An 18,946-nucleotide genomic window follows, 5' to 3' on the forward strand; every position below is an offset into this window, starting at 1 on the left:
CCATGGGCCTCCCGCCACCACCTCCTGAGGACCAGAGGGTCCTGTGAGTGCTTCCGCTCTGTCAATAGGGAAGCAGCTTCTGTTGCTAGGAATAAAGTCAATAAGGAAAGGATTTTACCTAGTTCCCCCACCCTCTGCCAGGACAGGGATCAGAGGGCCCACGGCCACCCTGAGGGAGGGAGAGGCCTCTTTCCGTTCCCAGTTCTCTCAGGAGTCCCCAGCCTCCATGCTCCTTTCCCCTTCCCTCTTCCTCAGTTTCACCAAGTACCCTCCACTGGGGGCATCTTTCTGTCTCCCAGGTCTTCCAGTTTCTGTCCCCTCCCTGAGAGGACCATCAATTCTGTTAACCCCTCCTCCCCAAGACCTCTGGGGTCCTGAGGTGGAGTTCCCGGCCCTACCCCGGAGCGGTTCCTTCACCCCACCTCCACCGGAGCAGCAAGAAAGGCAAGGATCAGCCCCCAGGTGTGACTTTTCAGTGGCTGGGGCTGGGGATGGTGGCCTTTCCAGGATCTGGGGCTGAGATGTGGAAGTGTGGCCGTGAGGGGGTTACTCACATGACTGCCACCAGTCCCACAGGGCTTTGGGTCTGACGTTCGGGCCGGTGAGTGCAGGGAGCACAGCCTGGGATCGGCTGCCTGGGCTCTGCCCCGCCTGGGCTTCCAGAGGGATGCTAGAGCTGAGGCCAGCGGGGCTCCCTCGCCCCAGCCCGGCCCCGCCCCGCCTCTAGGGGTGGGATCTGGTGCACCCTGGGCTGCATCAACGGGAGGTCTCCCACTGAGTGCTTCCCCCACCCCAGCCACCAGCCATTCCGCCACCTAGGTGGCAGCTCCCCTATTCTCAGGGTACCCTAGCTTGGAACCTTCTTGCCTGCTACTGCCCAGCTAATCTGAGAAATACATGAGAGCTAATGAATAATAATGATTTGGTTTGCCCCTCCCCACTTCCTACCTCAGCAAATTTACATTTACATTTTATGAGCCTTAACCCCTGGGAGTGGCCAGCCAGCTGACAGCACCTCCAGCTCCATAATTCTAACGTCTGTTAAAAGGTAGTGTAAGTGTGTGTCTGGGAAGGTGACAGTAACTTGGGTGTTTCCCTTCCCATCAAGGAGCCCTGGTGACTGCTAACTGAAAGGTTGGTGGTTCGAACTCACCCAGCAGGAGAAAGACTTGGTGATCTGCTCCCATGAAGATTACAGCCTGGAAAACCCTATAGGACAGTTTTACTGTCACATGGAGTCGTGAAATCCACTCATTGGCACCTAACAGCCACCGCTATCCAGTCATCTGAAGGGTCTCTCATTGTGCGGGTGGTCTTAACTTACAACGTATTGGACTTATGATGAGTTTGAACATAATTTGCTGATGTTTTCTTTCTCAAAGGTTCACTTGCAGATGTTCAATATTGTGATTTATAAAGATACTGATAATAAAAGATACTGAAAATAACACTGAGGGAGCTCTGTTAGCGTAGTGCCTAAGGCACTTGATTGCTAACCAGAAGGCTGGCAGTTCAAACCCACCAGCCACTCCTCGGAAGGAAGATGAGGCAATCTACTTCCGTAGTGACACTGCCTCGGAAACCCAAGGAGGGGCCGCTATGAGTCGGGTCTGACTCGACGGCACATAACAACACAACAACGAGGTGGAACCAACACACAGCAGAGTCCTCAGACCAGAACCCATTGTAAATTGGGGACTACTTGCACAGGGCCAGCCTTGCCTTTCTGAATCTGGGATGATTCCATACTTTTCTCAACTACTTTCTGAGTCAAATCCTGGGCTATGAGGTACAAATGGCTTTGGGTATGGGGTCACTTGGGTGGTGGGCCTCAATTTTCTCTTCTATAAAACAGAAACAAGAAAAATCACCTCTTAGGGTTGTGGGGATATCATGGGATAACATATGTAACGGCATAGATTCCCATGCCCAACACCAGATGGGAGGAGTGTGTCAACAAATGACTTTTCCTTTCTCTTCCATGATGAGTAAGAGGCCTGAGACAGCTTTGCAATCAGATAGCCTGGGTTAAATCCCAGTTAGAAACCTGATTAGGACCCCCTTGTTTTGTGTGTGAACATGGGCAAAGCACAAAGTTCTCTTGCCTTGGTTTCCTCATCTACAAAATGGGCTTATAGGTGGCTGTGGTGGTTAAGTTTGTCAGTCAACTTGGCTGGGCCTGGTTGAGTAGCTGGGCAGCTGGATATAGTTTCTCAAGATGAGACTGGGAATCAACTCCATGGTGGAATCTACTGTGAGCAGCTACGAGTAGCTGCCTTTGGGTGTCTGGTCTGCTACCCGTATATAAGAAACAGCTTTGGGAATTGTCTCTAGCTTATGGCACACTTGAACCCTGCATGTAGTCGTGTTGTTGTTCAGCAGCCTCTGCCATGCTCTGCCAACCTTGAGACTTTCAATGGACTTGAATTTGGCCTGCTGTGTGTGTGGTTTGGTAACACTGTGATTGTGCCTTTTTATTTGTTGACCTTGGGCTCGTCAGCCTCAGCAGCCAGTAGCTGCCTGAGTGAAGAGATGCCTCTAGCTTCAGTGGACTGGGAGCAAGAGGCAGAGGTGAAGACCAAGGTCAAGGGTCTTTCACACAGCCCCTACAGCCTGGCACCTTGAACTTGGACATAACGCCTTCAAACTCTAAGAGAATAAACTGTTAAGGCCATCCCATTTGTGGTATATTCTTGTCAGAGCCGGTAACTAGAACAGTGGCCAAACAGTTAAACACTTGGCTGGCTAAACAAGAGGTTAGTGGTTCAAATCCACCTAAAAGAAAGGCCTGGTGATGTACTTCTGAAAAGTCAGCCATTGAAAACCCTGTTGAATACAGTTCTGCTGACACACATGGGGTTGTCCTGAGTTGGACTCAACTTGACAGCAACTGAGTTGGTTTTGTTTTTATTGTGAGATTAAATGAGTTAATGTGTGACAAGGATTTGGATCAGCACTTAGCATCTGATAAGCACTCAACGAAAGGGTAGCTATGATTACTGACATTATTAGAATTTCTGCCCTTCTTTGCATGTACTTTCCTTCCAGCCATGTGTCCTCTCTAAGAGAGAATTCAGCTGAGAAAGGCAGAGCCTTATGACAAACATGGGGAGAATGACACTTCCACTCCATAGGGAAACTAAACTGAGGACACTGGCCTTTGGAAGCCAAGAGCGGTGGTGCCCAATTTCCACCTTGGATCAGCTTTGTGGCTTGGGGTGAGGGATCCAGACATTCTCCTCTGAGGCCTGAAATGGGGGAAAAGGCAAGAAAGCTGGAGGTGAGATGTGAGAAAAACTTTCTCACTGAAGAGCACACGTGGAATAAGCAAGGGGACTTCTGGGCTCTCTGAGAGAGGGCGAGGCCTGATGGGCTGGAGGCCTGAGAAGTCCACCTCTGCCAACCCTGCACAGTCAGGGGTCCTGGGGAGACAGGACTTCTGTCACTGGCAAGAAGAAATCATCCAGCCTCAAATCTATCCTCCAGGGAGCTGGTGAGTGGGCAGATCCCGGGTTCCAGAGGACGCGTGGCCCTCAGACCCATGCAATCTGGTCTGGCAGAAGTCAGAGGCTCTGGGAGAGTTCAGCCTAGGATCTAGACAGAAGTGGGTGTGGGGCCCTTCAGATAGTGGGCTGCCAGGAATAAACAGACTTTCTTCTGTTCCCAGGCCTGGCCTCTTCCCTGCAGGATCCAGGATGTCTGTGTTTCTTCTTCGTTTCTGTTTGAACACCGTGTGGGATGATGTGTGGAGGGGGACAACTAGGCGGTGGGAGCCGGGAAGCCTGGATCTGGCCTCCCCTCAGTCCTGCTTCTCCCTTACCCGATAAGCCTGTTCCTCCCTGCTCCCCCAGCATGCCCTGGGCCTGACTCATCTGCAGCCTTCTTCCCTTCCTCCATGGCGACGGCTCTGGTGTGAGCAGTTTTCAGACACTTCACAGACTCTGCACACCCTGGGAGCCCCCATCGCAAACCCTGATCTTCCTTCCTGAGCTTTAGCCTGCATCAGTATGCCCACCCCAGACTCTGGCATTGGACCCTGCTGGGCCTCCTCTATTCTCTTAATGTTTGAATTTCTCTCTGCTGATCAATGTCTGGGACTTACTCTGGTCAAGTGGAAGCAGATAGTGGGGCTTCCTGGGCCCTGACTGAGACTGAAATTCTTGAGCTGCTGTTCAACGCTTTTACTTCCCATAAGCAAGCAGACTTGTCTTTTGGATCCTCTGAGGGTTCAATGCTGTGACCCAAAGACTGGCCAGGATCCTGGCTTCAGGAAGCCCAAAGTCAGCTGTAATAGCGGAATAAACCATGGTCCTTCCTGTTAGGTCTAAACCACCAGTCTCCAAGCCTGGGCTGGCCTGCTGGGTCACAGAAGGAGCCATACAAATGGAGCATTTTTAGCAATCCCCAGAGGGGGGCAACCTTGCTTGAACTCAAAATCATCACTATGCATTGAAGACACAGGTGTGGTCTTAGCCCTCTTGAGTTGTAGGATTAGGTCATCCATTAGACCTGCTCCAACAGACAACAGACTGAAGGTAACTGAAGGACAACTGCCAAGTACCAGCTGGCCACAAGCAGGCTGATGCAGCAGCGGGGGCCGTTTCCTTCCATGGGTTTTAATTTCCCCACCCTCTGACCTCAGCCCATCACTTCCCATTGTAATCTTGTTTCCTTTCCTCTCCAGCTCCTATTTCTTAGCTTGCCCGAGTCCCACCTTATGCAGACATGGAGATTCTCACCTTGCTGCAGGGAAAAATACCACCTAGGCTAGGGAGGCCCTGGAAACCCCCAGGCAGAAGAATGACTTGATGCTTGGCTTAGTTGCTTTGCTTCCCCAGTAGTCCCACTACTTCTGATTCCCTTGAGTGTATAGGAAAGGAATGAAGTATTTTTAGCAGAATGCCATGTCCTTTCTCCTAGTCTGCCTTAGTCTGGAAGTTCTGCTGCAGGCTGTCCACCACGGGTGACCCTGACGGTTTTTACAGACCAGTAGCACAGCTTCCAGCATCACAACACACGAGCCACCACAGTACAACCAATGGATAGACTGATGGGCAAACTGGCAGGAGAACGTCACTTTTGAGGACTAAGGTGTGCCTGATCCAAGCTGTGGTTTCTTCAATCCCCTCACATCCATGCCAAAGTTGTACAATGAATAAGGAAGACTGAAGAACTGCTGCCTTCAGATCATGGTGTTGGTGAAGAATACTGAATACACCACGGACTGCCAGAATGCACACGTTTGTCTTGGAATAAGTCCGGCCAGAATGTTCCTTAGAAGCGAGTATGGCAGGACTTCATCTCAGGTACTCTGGACATGTTATCAGAAGGGACCAGTTCCTGCAGGATATCATATTTGGGAGAGTAAAGGGTCAGTGAAAAAGAGACCCTTAGTAAGATGGACTGACACAATGGCTGCAATGGGCAGTGTTCTTTTGCTCTGTTGTACACAGGGTGGCTCTGGGTTGGAACTGACTCAGCAGCACCTAACAGTAAAGGACCATGATGTGACAGGCACTTATTTATCCATTTCCTTTTGTGAAGGCATCTGAAAAATTTGCTCCATCATGCAGCTATTAAGTGGTGAAAACTGGATTCACACTCAGGTCTGTCTCCCCAAACCTTGTTCTATGCCTCCACAGTTCACACCCAAGGACAACCATTTTCCACATGTTAACTCTCAGGGTAGGGGAGCCACTTACTGGTGACTCAGGCTAGACCTTTTTTTGCAGCTCACATTGCCTCAGTGTTCTTGACTCTCATCAGGAAAGGACCCACCTCCCACAATACTGTGTGCCTTGGCTGTTGTGACAGTGGGCCTGTTTGTGCACAAAGGGGAATGAGGGCCTTTGGGACCAGATCCGTGCTAATGCCCGGTGTGTCCTGGAAAAGTCAAGAGGGAAGAGTGGGTCTGGAGAGGGGTTTTCACCAGCACTGGCTTTTAACGTCCATTTGTTCTAAGAAACAGTTTCCTTTAGAATTATGTATTTCCTTAGGATTTACTGCTAGAAAAGATATTTAATGCCTCTTTGTTTTTCTCCTAGCTCCGTATTTTCTGAGTAACCTTGATTTTGTCATCTATAATACTTTTCAGAAATCTGATTCCCACTGTTGGCAAGAGATCACAGTGGAGTTCCAACTTACCAAGGAGTTAGGTTCTAAAGTCAGCTCAAAAGCAAAAACCGTATCCAGTCATAATTACTCTTGAAAAACCCCTTAAACAGTCCCAGGGTACAGAATACATGATGTCACTGTCTTTTGAGATATCTAATTCAGGTTCTCCTCCAGCAATGGAACACATCAACAACCACAGAAGTAATATGACAAGAGACCAGGAAACCAATAGTTGGACTCAGCACAGTGAAGACCTCCCCCCACCGGAGCCACAAGGTCAGCTTCACTGAGGGAACAGCACTCCCAGGGCACTGATGAGGGGATGGACATGCAACTGTCTTCATGATTAACATGTTCACCCACTTAACTCATGTGATATAAGTCACATTTGTGTTTACTGATACTCTTACCTTGAAGCAAGCTCCACATGAAGCAAAGAAATCCAAATAGGGTTCGAAATCAGAACTCAGTGAGCTCTCCAAAGGTATATTTAAACGAATGAAATAAAGTCTGGATGACTGAATGACCTCTGGCTTTCAAACTTCTTGACTATAGCCCACAATGAATAGGCATTTTTACAATCCGGTCAAGGATGTGCATAGGTAACTAAAACACATTTCAAAATCAGCACTGTCCCTTAACGTGTGACAGCTCTGCTTAATCTGGTCTGTATTACCCCACTTTTAAAAAATGCTAGTGTCCTATGAAGTTACATGTGGTAAAAATGCACAGAAATACACAACATACAAAAGAGTACATGTAAACCTGGTGAAATGTGAACAAGGTGGAGTCTGGGACAATGCCGGCGTGCTGGCTGTGGTACTGTACTACAGCTACGCAAAATGTTACCAATGGGGAAACCGGGTGAAGGGTATACTGTCTATTATTTTTTACAACTGCATGTGAATCTGTAATTTAGTTAAAATGAAAAGTTTAGAAAACAAAAAAAATTCTAGTTGTGAAAGTCAAGTGACTCCGTAATTCATTAAATGAGCAGCAACTATTTTGAAACCCACTGTCTCAGTCTAAGAGACAAATTCAAAGGGATGGCGAAATGGCAGAGAGCATCAGGACGACCCTCAGACAACGGCAAAGGCGCTCCTGAAATTCTTCTGTGAGAAAAAGGAACCACAGCCAATTACTCTGCACCAGCTCCACATCTAAATACCCATCCATGTCCTGCAGAACCACTCAGACCATGGCACACATTTTGGGAAACACTGTGCATCATTCATTATAAAGGAAGGACGAAGTCAGAAAACACATTTGCCGTCTTTGTCCTGGGAACTTTTGGCTACTTAGGACCAGCTGGGCCAGGTCACCAGACTTAAGTGACCAAGCTTTACAGTTAGCATGTTGAAGTTTACTTAGAAATATGCTATTTGTTTTAAGAAACAAATAGTTTTCTTTTAGAATTAGATACCTCTTTAGGATTTACTGCTATAAAGAAGATTTAATGCCTCTTTTTCTCCTAACTCCACATACTCTAACCTAGGCATTCTCTTGTAAGGGGATGCCAAGCATTTAGACCTGAGGGGTTCTTGAACCCACAATTTCCAGCTCAGTTTTGCAGGTCAAAGGGCAAGGTAGGTTTTACCCTTCTTCCCTCCTCCTCCTCTCTCTTTTGGACTCATTGTCCAGAAACCCACCAAATCCTCAAGTACGATAGAAAGATTTTCTTTATTAATGACCCCAACCGTGTTTCTTTAGATACAGGAGTTTTGAACTCAAATACTTAAGGAGAAAACAAGTTAAGATGGCATTATCCTGCAACTCATTACCAGTAACATATTGCAAAGCGAAACAGCTTGGAAAAAGGGGTGGGAGGGAGGGAAGGGGAGTGAAGGAGGGAAGATAAAGAAAAGGAATTAAGTTGATCGAGTGGAATTCTTTTTTTAATTCTTGGGAAATATGAAGTCCTTGCAAGCACAGCTCGTTTCTGCAGATTATTTTCCAAACGTGTACAAAATGGAACCGAAACAGAGAATCCCTTAAGAACCTGAAGAGGTGCAACATTAAAAGCTACGATTATCCAGTAGCAAGTGTTTCAGCCTTCAGTTGCCAGCCGCCTCCTCTTCCTGTGCCCAAGAGTTAGCGGGATGAAAACGTCTTCCCCCTTTCAAATGGAGAAAGTAAGTGTGAAGACTAGTTTCTGGCTGACCTTCCCTCCCACCTCATACTCCTGGATTAGGGATGGGATCCCTAAGAGATACCAACAGGAGGAGGAAGGGCTAGGGATTCCTTAGGCAGAGGTATGAGTTCTGGCTTTCACCGATTGGATTCATCACCCCTCTGTCCCTACTGAACACTGAGGAGGCACCAAGTAATGGCTATGTTAAACCCATAAGGACATTGAATGCACCGGGTTGGATGGGAGAATCACTTATCCACAATTTCTGGGTGGCTTAGATCTACTTGAATTTCAGCCTGGGCTCAACCTACTCCTAGCACTACACACTTAGTCAGGTCAGGCTCCACTCACACAGCTTGTATCTTTTAAGACTAGCAGAGAACAGTTTCTTTAATCTTTCACCATGAGGGCAGGATGTTCAAAAAAGCACCCCCAGAACAGATAAGGGTGAGAGTTGAGCAACATAATGAATATAATTAATGTCAAATGTAAAGACTTGCTACAATGTCAAATGTTCTGTTACACATGTATTTACCAAAAATAAAAAGAAACCTTCAAAATGTTTAATGCTAAAAGCATTTCATGTGGTCATGTGCCGACTATACTCTGGGTTGGAAAACTTGCCCGACTTTAGGGTCTTAAGTCATAGTGTCCTTGTCTACCCAGTATTTCCTAGAAAGGGCTGGCATTAGAACAGGCTGGTTCCAAAAGACATAGAGCCTGCAACTGGTACCTAAGGACATTTGGAAAGGGAGCCTGAAAGAGCTGAGGACCATGGGCAAGTAGAACAAATATACAGGGTCTTAATTTCTCTTAACCTGCATGTCTCATCTCCAAAATGAAACCACCTTCAGTTAGCCTTCCCTCCAAATAAAAGGTGGTGAGCGTTCCACTCTGGACAAAAGCACTGTGGCGTGCTGACTCCGACGGGCAGCCTCTATCCAGGGCCCTGCTCCTCACAGCAACCAGCCTCCTTCTGTCACCAGGCTCAGGGTGCTGCTGAGACACCCTGCTCTGCCCCCTTCTGTGTGTGGGTATCCTGGCACTTCCTGCTCACAGCTGGCCAGTTAACTCCCACCCTCCACTAGTACCACCATATGGTTTTCAGAATGGTTGCAGTAGTTTACTTCCCATCTCTTTTTTGGGGTTGGACTGCCAAAGATAGGCCAGAAGCAGAAAAAGTTTTGGATGATTTGTTCATCTAAAGGATTCATCTTTTCTTAGTGTCCCCATCAGGAGATGGAGTTATCCCTGCCCCTCACACAACTGCCCTTACTTGGCAGCACCCTCAAGACTGCCTGCTGGGCTGCGTACTACGGAGGGAGAGGATCCCTGCTGGGAGACACTGGGCAGTGGCTGCCTGACCAGCTCTGTCTCCTGAATGGATGATGCCAGCAATCCCGTGACTATCTACTTAGGAAACCCAGCCTTCCTGTTTGGTTCATGACAGTCGGCCAGGTCAAGCTCCCCTTCTGCTGTACCTAGTTTACCTCCTGGCCTCTACTGAATTGCCTCTCTCTCCACTGGGCCCTGAAATTGGCACAAAACTGGCTGCCTCACACACCTGAGATCACCTAAGTAGTACCTGGTGAGAAAAGCACCCCTGTGAGGGGCAAGCAGGGAAAGGGCCACTGTCAACTCTAGGATGGAGACAAAGTTCTAGCGTGGGAGCAAGGGCACATTCTCTCACCTCCCCAGCCCACCTTGTTGGGAGTCATGCCCACTGTGGGATACGCCAAGCAGCTGCAGGCTGTGACCTCATCACCATGCATATGGACACCAGTCTCTAAGCAGAGGTTCAATCTAGAGGCTGAGTATTAGTTATTAGGCTCTGGCCGGTAGGCACAGAGCTAGTAGAGAAAAGCCTTTGGTACCAATTTCCCAATGATAGATGGTCACCTCCAATATCAGTGGGTACTGGCAAATTCACTGGTGGCAAGGCGGGAGGGTATGCTTGGTTCACCAGAAGATCTTTAATGTAGCTGGCACAAAAGATAGGAAATGAGTACCTATGACCTTATCTTGAAAACAAGAATGCCTGTATTTCAGCAGGCGGGGAACTGAGACCTGGCACCTTGCATAGCTGTGACTCCCTAGGTACCCCGGCCTCTCCTGCATGCAGTCACACAGTGCTCTTCTCCACGCAGAAGTACTGCTGAGAAGCAGACCAGGAGAAGGACAGTGGTGGTTCCAGGCCTTAGTTCACTAAACATCTTTAAGCAAATTATTTCATTTCTCTAGAAGACCTTGAGAAGGACCAGAATGATCTCTCTAGACTCACGGCCAAAGAGAACAGTGGTTTATCTTGGCAAATGGCTTGTTTCTTCCGAGCCGCCATTCTCACAGCTCACAAAAATAAGGAGGTAAGGAAATCCCGCTTGACCCATTCAGGAGTGGAAACCTGCTAATTTCATCTTCGGTTTGGTATTAACTACAGACCCAATCCTGCCTGCCTCACATGTACTTTACTGCCCAGAAACCTGGAGGGCCAGCCACCAATGTCCTTTTCTTTCTCCTTGGTAATCTCAGGAGAGGAAGGTGGTCTTGCTGTGGCCTTCCCCTACTTACGTGATTGTTTTCATTTCTTTCTTCTCGGCATCTGGGCGTGCACGGTTCAGCACCTTGAGAAAGTCAGATGTTTTTGCTCGCATACGTGTGTGAATATAGGCCTGCAAGCAAACACAACAGGAACAGAAACAGAGTCAAGTTCTAGAAATTAAAGCTCTGCTTTCATTAGAGGTAGTTCATAGCAAGGTTTGATGGACTTGGGGACATACACCCCAGGACAACACAGGGACACGCAGGGAAACAGGCAGCTGAGCCACATCCATGTCTCTGCAATGAGGAGGGATGGGGGAGAAGGGAGAGAGATGAAGGTAGGCTTTCCTGAAGCCTCTAGAACTAGCTACTTCAAGTCCACACCAACAGTCTGGACTGGAGGGAAGGCTCTTCATGGGACCAACCCCAATGGAGAGAGGAAGGGCAGGAAAGGCTCCCAGGAAGCTGCGATCTTGGTGGCGCCTCTCACCTTAGAGCACTTGATGTGATAGTGCAGGTAGTCACGAAACGTGTGGATCAGGTTGATGGTGTTGTCTCGGGCACTGGTGTTGGTGTGGCGAGGGAACAGCACTGGGGAGTGAGGGGCACAAAGAAATCATCAAGGTGCAACATGAATGCCAAAGGGTCAGACAGAACAGCAGCCTCCAGTCAACTTCAGTCTCCCCCTGCATAACTGCACCCACTTGCTTCAGGGTTTGTCAGGGTTTTTTCCTTGAGATGAAAAAGGCAAAGAGTATAACCAGGTGAGGGGCAAGTGAGTGTAACTGGAGGACCCGAGAACAATGGACGGGAGACCACAGTGGAAAAACAGGGCTTGATCTGGGCATCCATTCCAGGTCTGGATTCTAAGGCTATGCATCGGGAATCCATGCCCCATCTGCCGCCCATCTACTAGCTCCCACCTCTGCAGCTCAGCAGTCTCCTCAGAAGGGTGAAACTCATGGGCTATCCTCATGAACTTTGGAGAAAACAGTTTATCTTAAGAAATCAGGACTAGGAAACAAACCCTGCCTGTCCTAGGTCCCTAGCTGACATACAGAGAAAGTCTTCAGAGCAATTAGATTCTAGAGAACAGCCCATATTCTTGCTGTGAAGGATATTCTTGCAAAACTAACAGTCTAAGGACCTGAACCCTTTAAGGGAGGCAAGAAAGCTGCTCTGACTGGGGGCTGGGAGAAGCCTGTCCCAGGGCACCACCCATGTGCGACCTGCATGGTCCCACTCAGTCACTGAGCAGCCCTGCATGCCCACCTGTGCGCCCCCTTTCTTTTTGGCTTTTGGAATCCTCTCAATCTTCTTCTGCACCTACCCTATTCACCGGTCTATCAGCAAAATGCTGAGTATGAAGTTTTGCCAAAATGAAAGGAATGCCTCATAAGGGTGAGACCCCGGTGCCAATTTTCCCTGGCTGACCTGAAAAGAAATGAACACTAGCACAGGAGATTCACACAATCTATGATGTCATGGACTGTACGCTTATGATACTATGTACCATAGAGAGATGCTGACAATTAAACTATGACATGCCATAAATTAGAGAAAGAATCTCTACTTGAGAGATATTAACATGTAGAGGAAAATGCCTACTTTGGATTTAATGAACTATGGTAAATAAACATACTTGATCAGCAGCAACAACCAGGTGCATCTTAGTTCTGAGGTGACTTAAATACAATTTCACAAAAAGAGACATTTTGGTGGTGTCAGGTGCTGTGTAAACGAGCTGTTATTCCAACCCACACTTTAATAATCAGCCAGCTCACAAGGCTGAAGCTACTGTGGGAAAGAAGACTTGAATTTCTTCAGTGGGAAAGTAGAACAAGTGAGTCATGACTGGAGCTCAGGGTTAACAAGTAAAAAAAAGCAAGACCATATATGAAGTGACGAAGATTCCTATCAAGCTGCTTAGCAATGGTGATGTAGCACTAACCCCTAATACACGACATCAACTACCTTTTTTTCCTTAAGGCTTAGGGGAAAAACAAAACAAAACAACAAACCAGAAACAATCACTGCACATAAATAGCACAAGGCCTGCTCTGTAATCAGTGCCTTGTGACACCCCTCCTACAGTGATGGCAACGGCAACAGGAACAATTTAGTTCACCTGCTTGTGCCCACCTTAAAATTGTAACAAAGGTTCTGTCCAGATGTAGGCATTCTTCAGTATGAACTAACAGCCACACAAAAGCGGCAACCCCGCACCACTTACCGAAAGTGATATAGCCAATGTTGTCGCCCACAGCGGCATCGGTGTCTTTCAGCTCGAGAGGAGGTTCCCTGTGGCTAAAGAGGACCTGTGGGGCTGTGTGACTGGCTCTGCGTCCTTCTTTGAATTCCTTCCAAGATGAAGCAAAAGACATGAGTGAGAGACAATTTACGCTGTGGGGTCTGCCCTTCGTGTAGCCCTCTGGGACCAGGAGATGGCTCAATATCCACTACACCGAACCTGAAATGTTTTAAGTGCTGGCTGCTACTAACACACTTCAGCTTTAAAAAGGAAAGATTACTAAGACCCTAACAGTCAGATCTTCACAAGGTGATGAGAGCTTTGTTAACCTTCTCTTGTTTTGAATCAGTATAGGTGATAATTCCATCTGAAACTCAACTAAAGCAGAAACAGACAGCAACTGAAAAGCACTGGGAGAAGCAGAGTAAACACAGATTAAACTGAGGAAAAAGACTACTGCTTACTCTTTTCTTTTGATTTAATGTGAAAAGAGATTATGCTTTTCAGAAGATCTTTTTAATTTCAGGGTGGATGGGATCCAAGATGAAATTTTAACTCTCTGTATATAAAATAAGGCCCCTCATGATCTGAGTAATTTTTCATTACCCTTCTCACCCTATCTCCACTCCTTCCACGTTCATGACTATACCATGCTCTCTTCTGGCTCTGGACCTTGGTACAAGTCTTACTTCATTAAGGTATTTTAGATCTTATTACTGCTTGAAATTCATCAGTCAGAACTCTAGACCAAATGGAAGCCCTTCCTGGGGGCAGGAGATTATGGAGTTAAGAAGCCAAGTTCTCTTAGTGTTCAGAAAGAAAGTGACATGAGAACTGGAAGTCTGCTTTTCAGTGCTGGCTACTGAAGGCTCTGTATGACCACTCTAAGAGCTCATCCATCTTGACAAAATGCATCAACCCTCTAATCAAACTACAGAAAAATGACTGAGGATGAAGCAACAAGGCCATTTCTTCCAGATTCTAATCTCCAAACCTCCTGCTTTACAACTGGTACATTCCTACCTAAAAAGACAAGCAATACAATGAGTGTGTCCTCTCTCAGTCCAGATTGGCAAAAACAGAACTAGATTTTCCAGCAAGGCCAGTAAAACAGGATGACTCAAATTCACTGAGTGGGTCTTTCAAGATGATGGCAGAAGGATGGAACCAAGGACCTCCCAAGATCTCTTAGGGCATGTACCCTGACAGAACTGTTTTATCTGGAATGCTCTTTTATTGCTGCTCAAGTATTACCTCTTCTGTGATACTAGCCAGGGGCAGTGAGCTTCCTTCTCACCACGGTTTTTATGTCTTTTCTGTATACCTCTACCATGATACTCTCTGTGGGCAGGAAGAATATACACTGACCAGCAAGCCCTCAGGAAGTTCAGGGCAAAGGAAGGGGAACACTGAGACGGTCCTAATGCCAGTCAGGACCTCGCCTGTTTTACTGTACTGCCCCCAAGCTAGCCCTGTTTGGCTGGAAGAAAAGAAATTATCATACGCTGAGTTAGTTTAGCTTTCTTTTGAACATATTTTGTTCCCCAAAGGACAAATATCTGAGGAAGCAAAGAAGGAGTCAAGATGATTCAAAATGGAAATTCCTAAACATGGCTTCTGTAATTGCCCACCTCTATAAAAACATTCTTCATTCTGCAAGGAGATTAGAAAAGTTTTCTAAATCCCGTTGGTTTTATTCTTTAGCCTCAATAGATCAACAGTACCTCCCCAAAGTATCTTAACAAGTAAGACTGGTTCCAAAGACTCAAGACACAAAATCAAGGTGAGACAAAGCCAAGTCTACTTCTGAAAATACAACCTATGACACTCAAGTTTCTCTGTGACATTTCTATTCCCTTTTAGTAAATCTAAATCATGTCCTTAGCACTACTGTAATTTAACTGCTATGGAAAACCACACCATGACAAAATATATCAAACATATATTCAAAATTGTGCATGTGCATACACATATGTGCATTTTCCTTGCAACAGGGTCCAGAGTCATTAAGATTCTTAAAGGGGTTGGTGATCTGTTAAACTTTTTTTTTTTGGGGTGGTGGTGGTGGTGTTGGGGGAAGAGCTTGAAGGAAGGAGTCAGGCCAGTTTCCTCTTTTAATGACTCTGAAGTGAGAAAGGAGAAAAATAACCGAGAAGCAAGGGAGTTCAATTAGGTCATTTTTTTCTAACAGGGGAGAGAGAGGAACACTTAAAAAAAAAAGGGGGAAGAACTAGAGAATAGTTCATTATAAATAAGCCAGAAAATCATTAGATACTTCTGTAAGTACCACTTAGAAAAAGACTAAAGAATACATTTTTTACAGTAAGGATCAGTTAGAAGGGAATTCATGAACCAGATCAATAAGAAAATGAGGTATTACAGTTCATCTGTTGGCTTATGCTATCTTGTATACAGAAACATTTGGTTATAGTAACATTCACTGGGGTGGAATTTTCTCTTTAAAACCACTGCAAGGGAAAAAAAAAAAAAAAAAGAAGAAGAAAGAAAAGCCCTGCCCTGCTTCCCAGCACTGTGCCTCCAGCAGAACCTCCATGTGAATGTGCTCAATCTGTGTCTCACTAGAATTTTCTTATGTTTGACAAGTGTCCTCTAAGGCTCCAATTCACTGGTAGGTGTAGTGCATTCACAACCAGATGGGGTATTTGCAAACCTGTGATGACTTATTAGCATCTCATCAGTTCTGACATGGTAAATAATACATTTAAGATGACTGGCCAATAGTACATGTCTGGGGTGGCATCAACCTTGAGCCAGTCTGCTGTCATGTCTTTGATTTTCCTTGGTTCCTTTTCTTAAACAACACATCAAACAAACTCAAATAACCCTCCAACCTCATTAGTGTCCTTGGGTCCCTTCATTATACCAGCAATATAAAAAATACATACATATTTTGTATGCATACATTTCCCTTTTCTTCAACTGTGTATACTTGGGAATATACATAAACCAAAACCAAATTCACTGCCATCGAGTTGGATCCGACTCATAATGACCCCTCCTTAGGTTTCTGAGGTGGGATCACTAAGGAAGTAGATTGCCCCAACTTCCTTCTGAGGAGTGGCTGGTGGGTCTGAACCACCAGCTCTCTGGTTAGCAGTCAAATGTCTTTGCCACGATGCCACCAGAGCTCCCTGGGAAATATACATATACTCACACATACACACACACAAACCAAACTAACCTCCTGCCACCAAGTTGATTCCAACTCATAGTGACCCTCATTGGGTTTCCAAGGCTTTAAATATTTATGGAAGTAGACTGTCCTACATTCCTTCTGCAGAGTGGCTGGTGGGTTTGAACTGCTGATCTTCTGGTTAGCAGCCAAATACCTTATCGACTACTCCACCTGAGCTGCATATATGTGTGTGTGTGTGTGTGTACTATATAGTATACAAACACATATATTTTTTCCCCCTCTAGAGAAAAATATATTATGATTTCTTCCATCAAAGCACAATTTGTAAGAAAGAATAAACTCAAAACACATATAAGAATTTTGATATACAATAAAGGTATCATCTCAAATCAGTGGTATAAACATGGACTTTTAAATAATTGCTACTCAGACCACTGGGTAGCCATACAGAATAAAGACGGACCCATTTTCATACTATATACCAGAAGAAACTCCAAACAGGTAAGATTTATATGTTAAAAAAAAAAAAAAAAAAGAAATGCTGAAAATACTGGTAAATACAAACAAACACACATAAATTTCTTTTTAACTTAGGAGAAGAGAGGGTGTAACTATGACTCAAAATCTAAAAGCCTTAAAAGAAGACTGATCCATTTGAATAGGAAGAGTAAACTCCTGTATAAAAAAGAAATGCAAAAATAAGCCCAATGACAAACTGGGAACGATATTTGTAACCCAACACAGGCAAAGGGCTACTTTGCCAATGATATGAAGAAATGGATGACATCAATATCCCAATTAGAAAAATGGATAAAGAACATAAACAGACATTTCACAGGAAAAGAAAACAAAGATGCCCCTGCCCCGCCTTGTTGTTATGTTGTTATGTGCCGTCGAGTCGGCCCTGACTCAGAGCGACCCCTCCTTGGGTTTCCGAGGCAGTATCACTACGGAAGTAGGATTGCCCAACCTTCCTTCCGAGGAGTGGCTGGTGGGTTTGAACCGCCAGCCTTCTGGTTAGCAGGCAAGTGTCTTAGCCACTATGCTACCAGAGCCCTGCCTTAAGATGGCCTTTTAATAGATGATGTCTGACCTCTCACATAGAAAACACAGATACATTTTTTAACCTATCATGTTGGCAGAATTCAAAAGTCTGACAATCTGCTCTGGGTAAACAGGCACTCTTGTGCACTGTAGGTGGGAAGGCAATGGCACAACCCCTATGGCAGAAGACTTTGGCAATACTGACCACAATTACCGATGCCTTTGTCCTTTGCTGCAGTGTTCTCAGCTGAAGGAATCTACCCTATAGTTATAACTACATATGAGTAAAGGGCCTTCAAAATAGGGTCCCAAAAGCTGACTGCTTTTATCTTATTCCTGAACACTGGGAGATGAGTTGTTTCCACTCAGTCACTTCATTACTGGACTGACTTTAAGATATAATACAAAAGATTATGAACCAAGCTCTAATCTATAGAAGCTCTTATCTGTAAGTGATGGTCCTACTGCACCCTCACAGAATGAGCTTCTCACGGAATGAAGATAACTTTCTTTTCTCGAAATGATGACTAGACTTTCTCTAGTAGTCAGCTTGAACCTCACAGTAGGACATTCCAAGTGAGGAGGGGAATGGAAACTCTTATCTCTTTCCAAAGACAGATAAGCTCTCTCAGAGTTTGCCTGCCAAATGATGAGTGTAGAAACCATGTTCTGATCAAGTTGGACATGCACACTGGCATGGAAAAGACCACAAAGGCCCACAACAAGCAGATCAGTGACCACACGGAACTTCAACATAGCAGCTCCTGGTCACAACTTTCTGTGGTAGACACCCAATGCTCTTTTTTCTCTTAGAAACTTATAATTACTAGGCACAGGAAAAAGCTCAGATAACTTATTTTGGGGAAAACTAGCAAAGTAAGTCTAGCATCCTATGGTCATTTGCAATAAATTACCCCAGAATCTGAATCTGGAGAGGATGGCAGGGCAGATGGCTTCCTGAACACAGCCTTTTCACTTTTCACATTCCTAGACACCATATGGGCTTGCATGGTGCCAACTCAGTCACTAACTAGAGATACTGCTAGTACAAAAATGTAAGAGGCTTTGCTTTTCCTTTTAGGTAAGTGCCCTACCACATGTACTTTGAGGGAAGGTTTAAATTCATATCCAACAAAATACACAAAATTCTCCTAAGAACAAATCTACAGTAAGCTCTCCAAGAGAAGATCTGTTTAAAGTATAAATAATTTAAGATATTTCCTGAAATAAAATGGAACAAGACTGGTAAAAAGCCAGCCAAACCTAAATATACACTTCATAGCTTTTAAAATTAGTTCATCAGTCTGAATTTAGCCCAATTTCTGAGCTACTGTCTTTAATTTCCCTGTCAATTCTACATAAAAGCACAAGAAATGCTTTTCTAGAAGCCAAGTCTGTGAACACAAGAGATAAATGCACTTTCATAAAATCCAGTACTCAAAATTTTTTGCATAGGGACCTAAAAACTAGAGCTTCTGATTAATTAACCAAAACACACAAAAAAGTCAATAGAGATGATCGGGGATATCACCAGCCACGTAGAAGCCTATGTACAAAGTATCCTAACTAGATTTGGCACAAATGTCTTTCAATTCATCTTGGCAAAAAATAACAGGATGAATGTACACGTTTTCGAGAATTTGACCAATGTACTAGATCTTGAATACTGAGCCATCTCAGAAAAAAATCACCCTGGATACCACATGACTAA

At 45.4% G+C, this 18,946-nt stretch overlaps 1 protein-coding gene across 1 annotated transcript in view; it reads right to left on the minus strand.

Moving 5' to 3' along the window:
• Nucleotides 1-8,205: 8,205 nt before the first annotated feature.
• The window catches only part of ARPC2 (actin related protein 2/3 complex subunit 2), a 38,189-nt gene continuing 27,448 nt past the window's right edge, over nucleotides 8,206-18,946 (minus strand). The window contains exons 7-10 of the mRNA XM_007959672.2: nucleotides 13,017-13,143; nucleotides 11,274-11,374; nucleotides 10,814-10,914; nucleotides 8,206-8,230 (exon numbers count right to left, since the gene is read on the minus strand). Coding sequence (XP_007957863.1) covers nucleotides 8,206-8,230; nucleotides 10,814-10,914; nucleotides 11,274-11,374; nucleotides 13,017-13,143 — 354 coding nt within the window. The remainder of the gene's footprint in view (nucleotides 8,231-10,813; nucleotides 10,915-11,273; nucleotides 11,375-13,016; nucleotides 13,144-18,946) is intronic.

This window comes from Orycteropus afer, unplaced genomic scaffold, assembly GCF_000298275.1.
Source record: "Orycteropus afer afer isolate SDZICR_OR568_19922 unplaced genomic scaffold, OryAfe1.0 scaffold00002, whole genome shotgun sequence".
Taxonomy (NCBI): Eukaryota; Metazoa; Chordata; class Mammalia; order Tubulidentata; family Orycteropodidae; genus Orycteropus; species Orycteropus afer.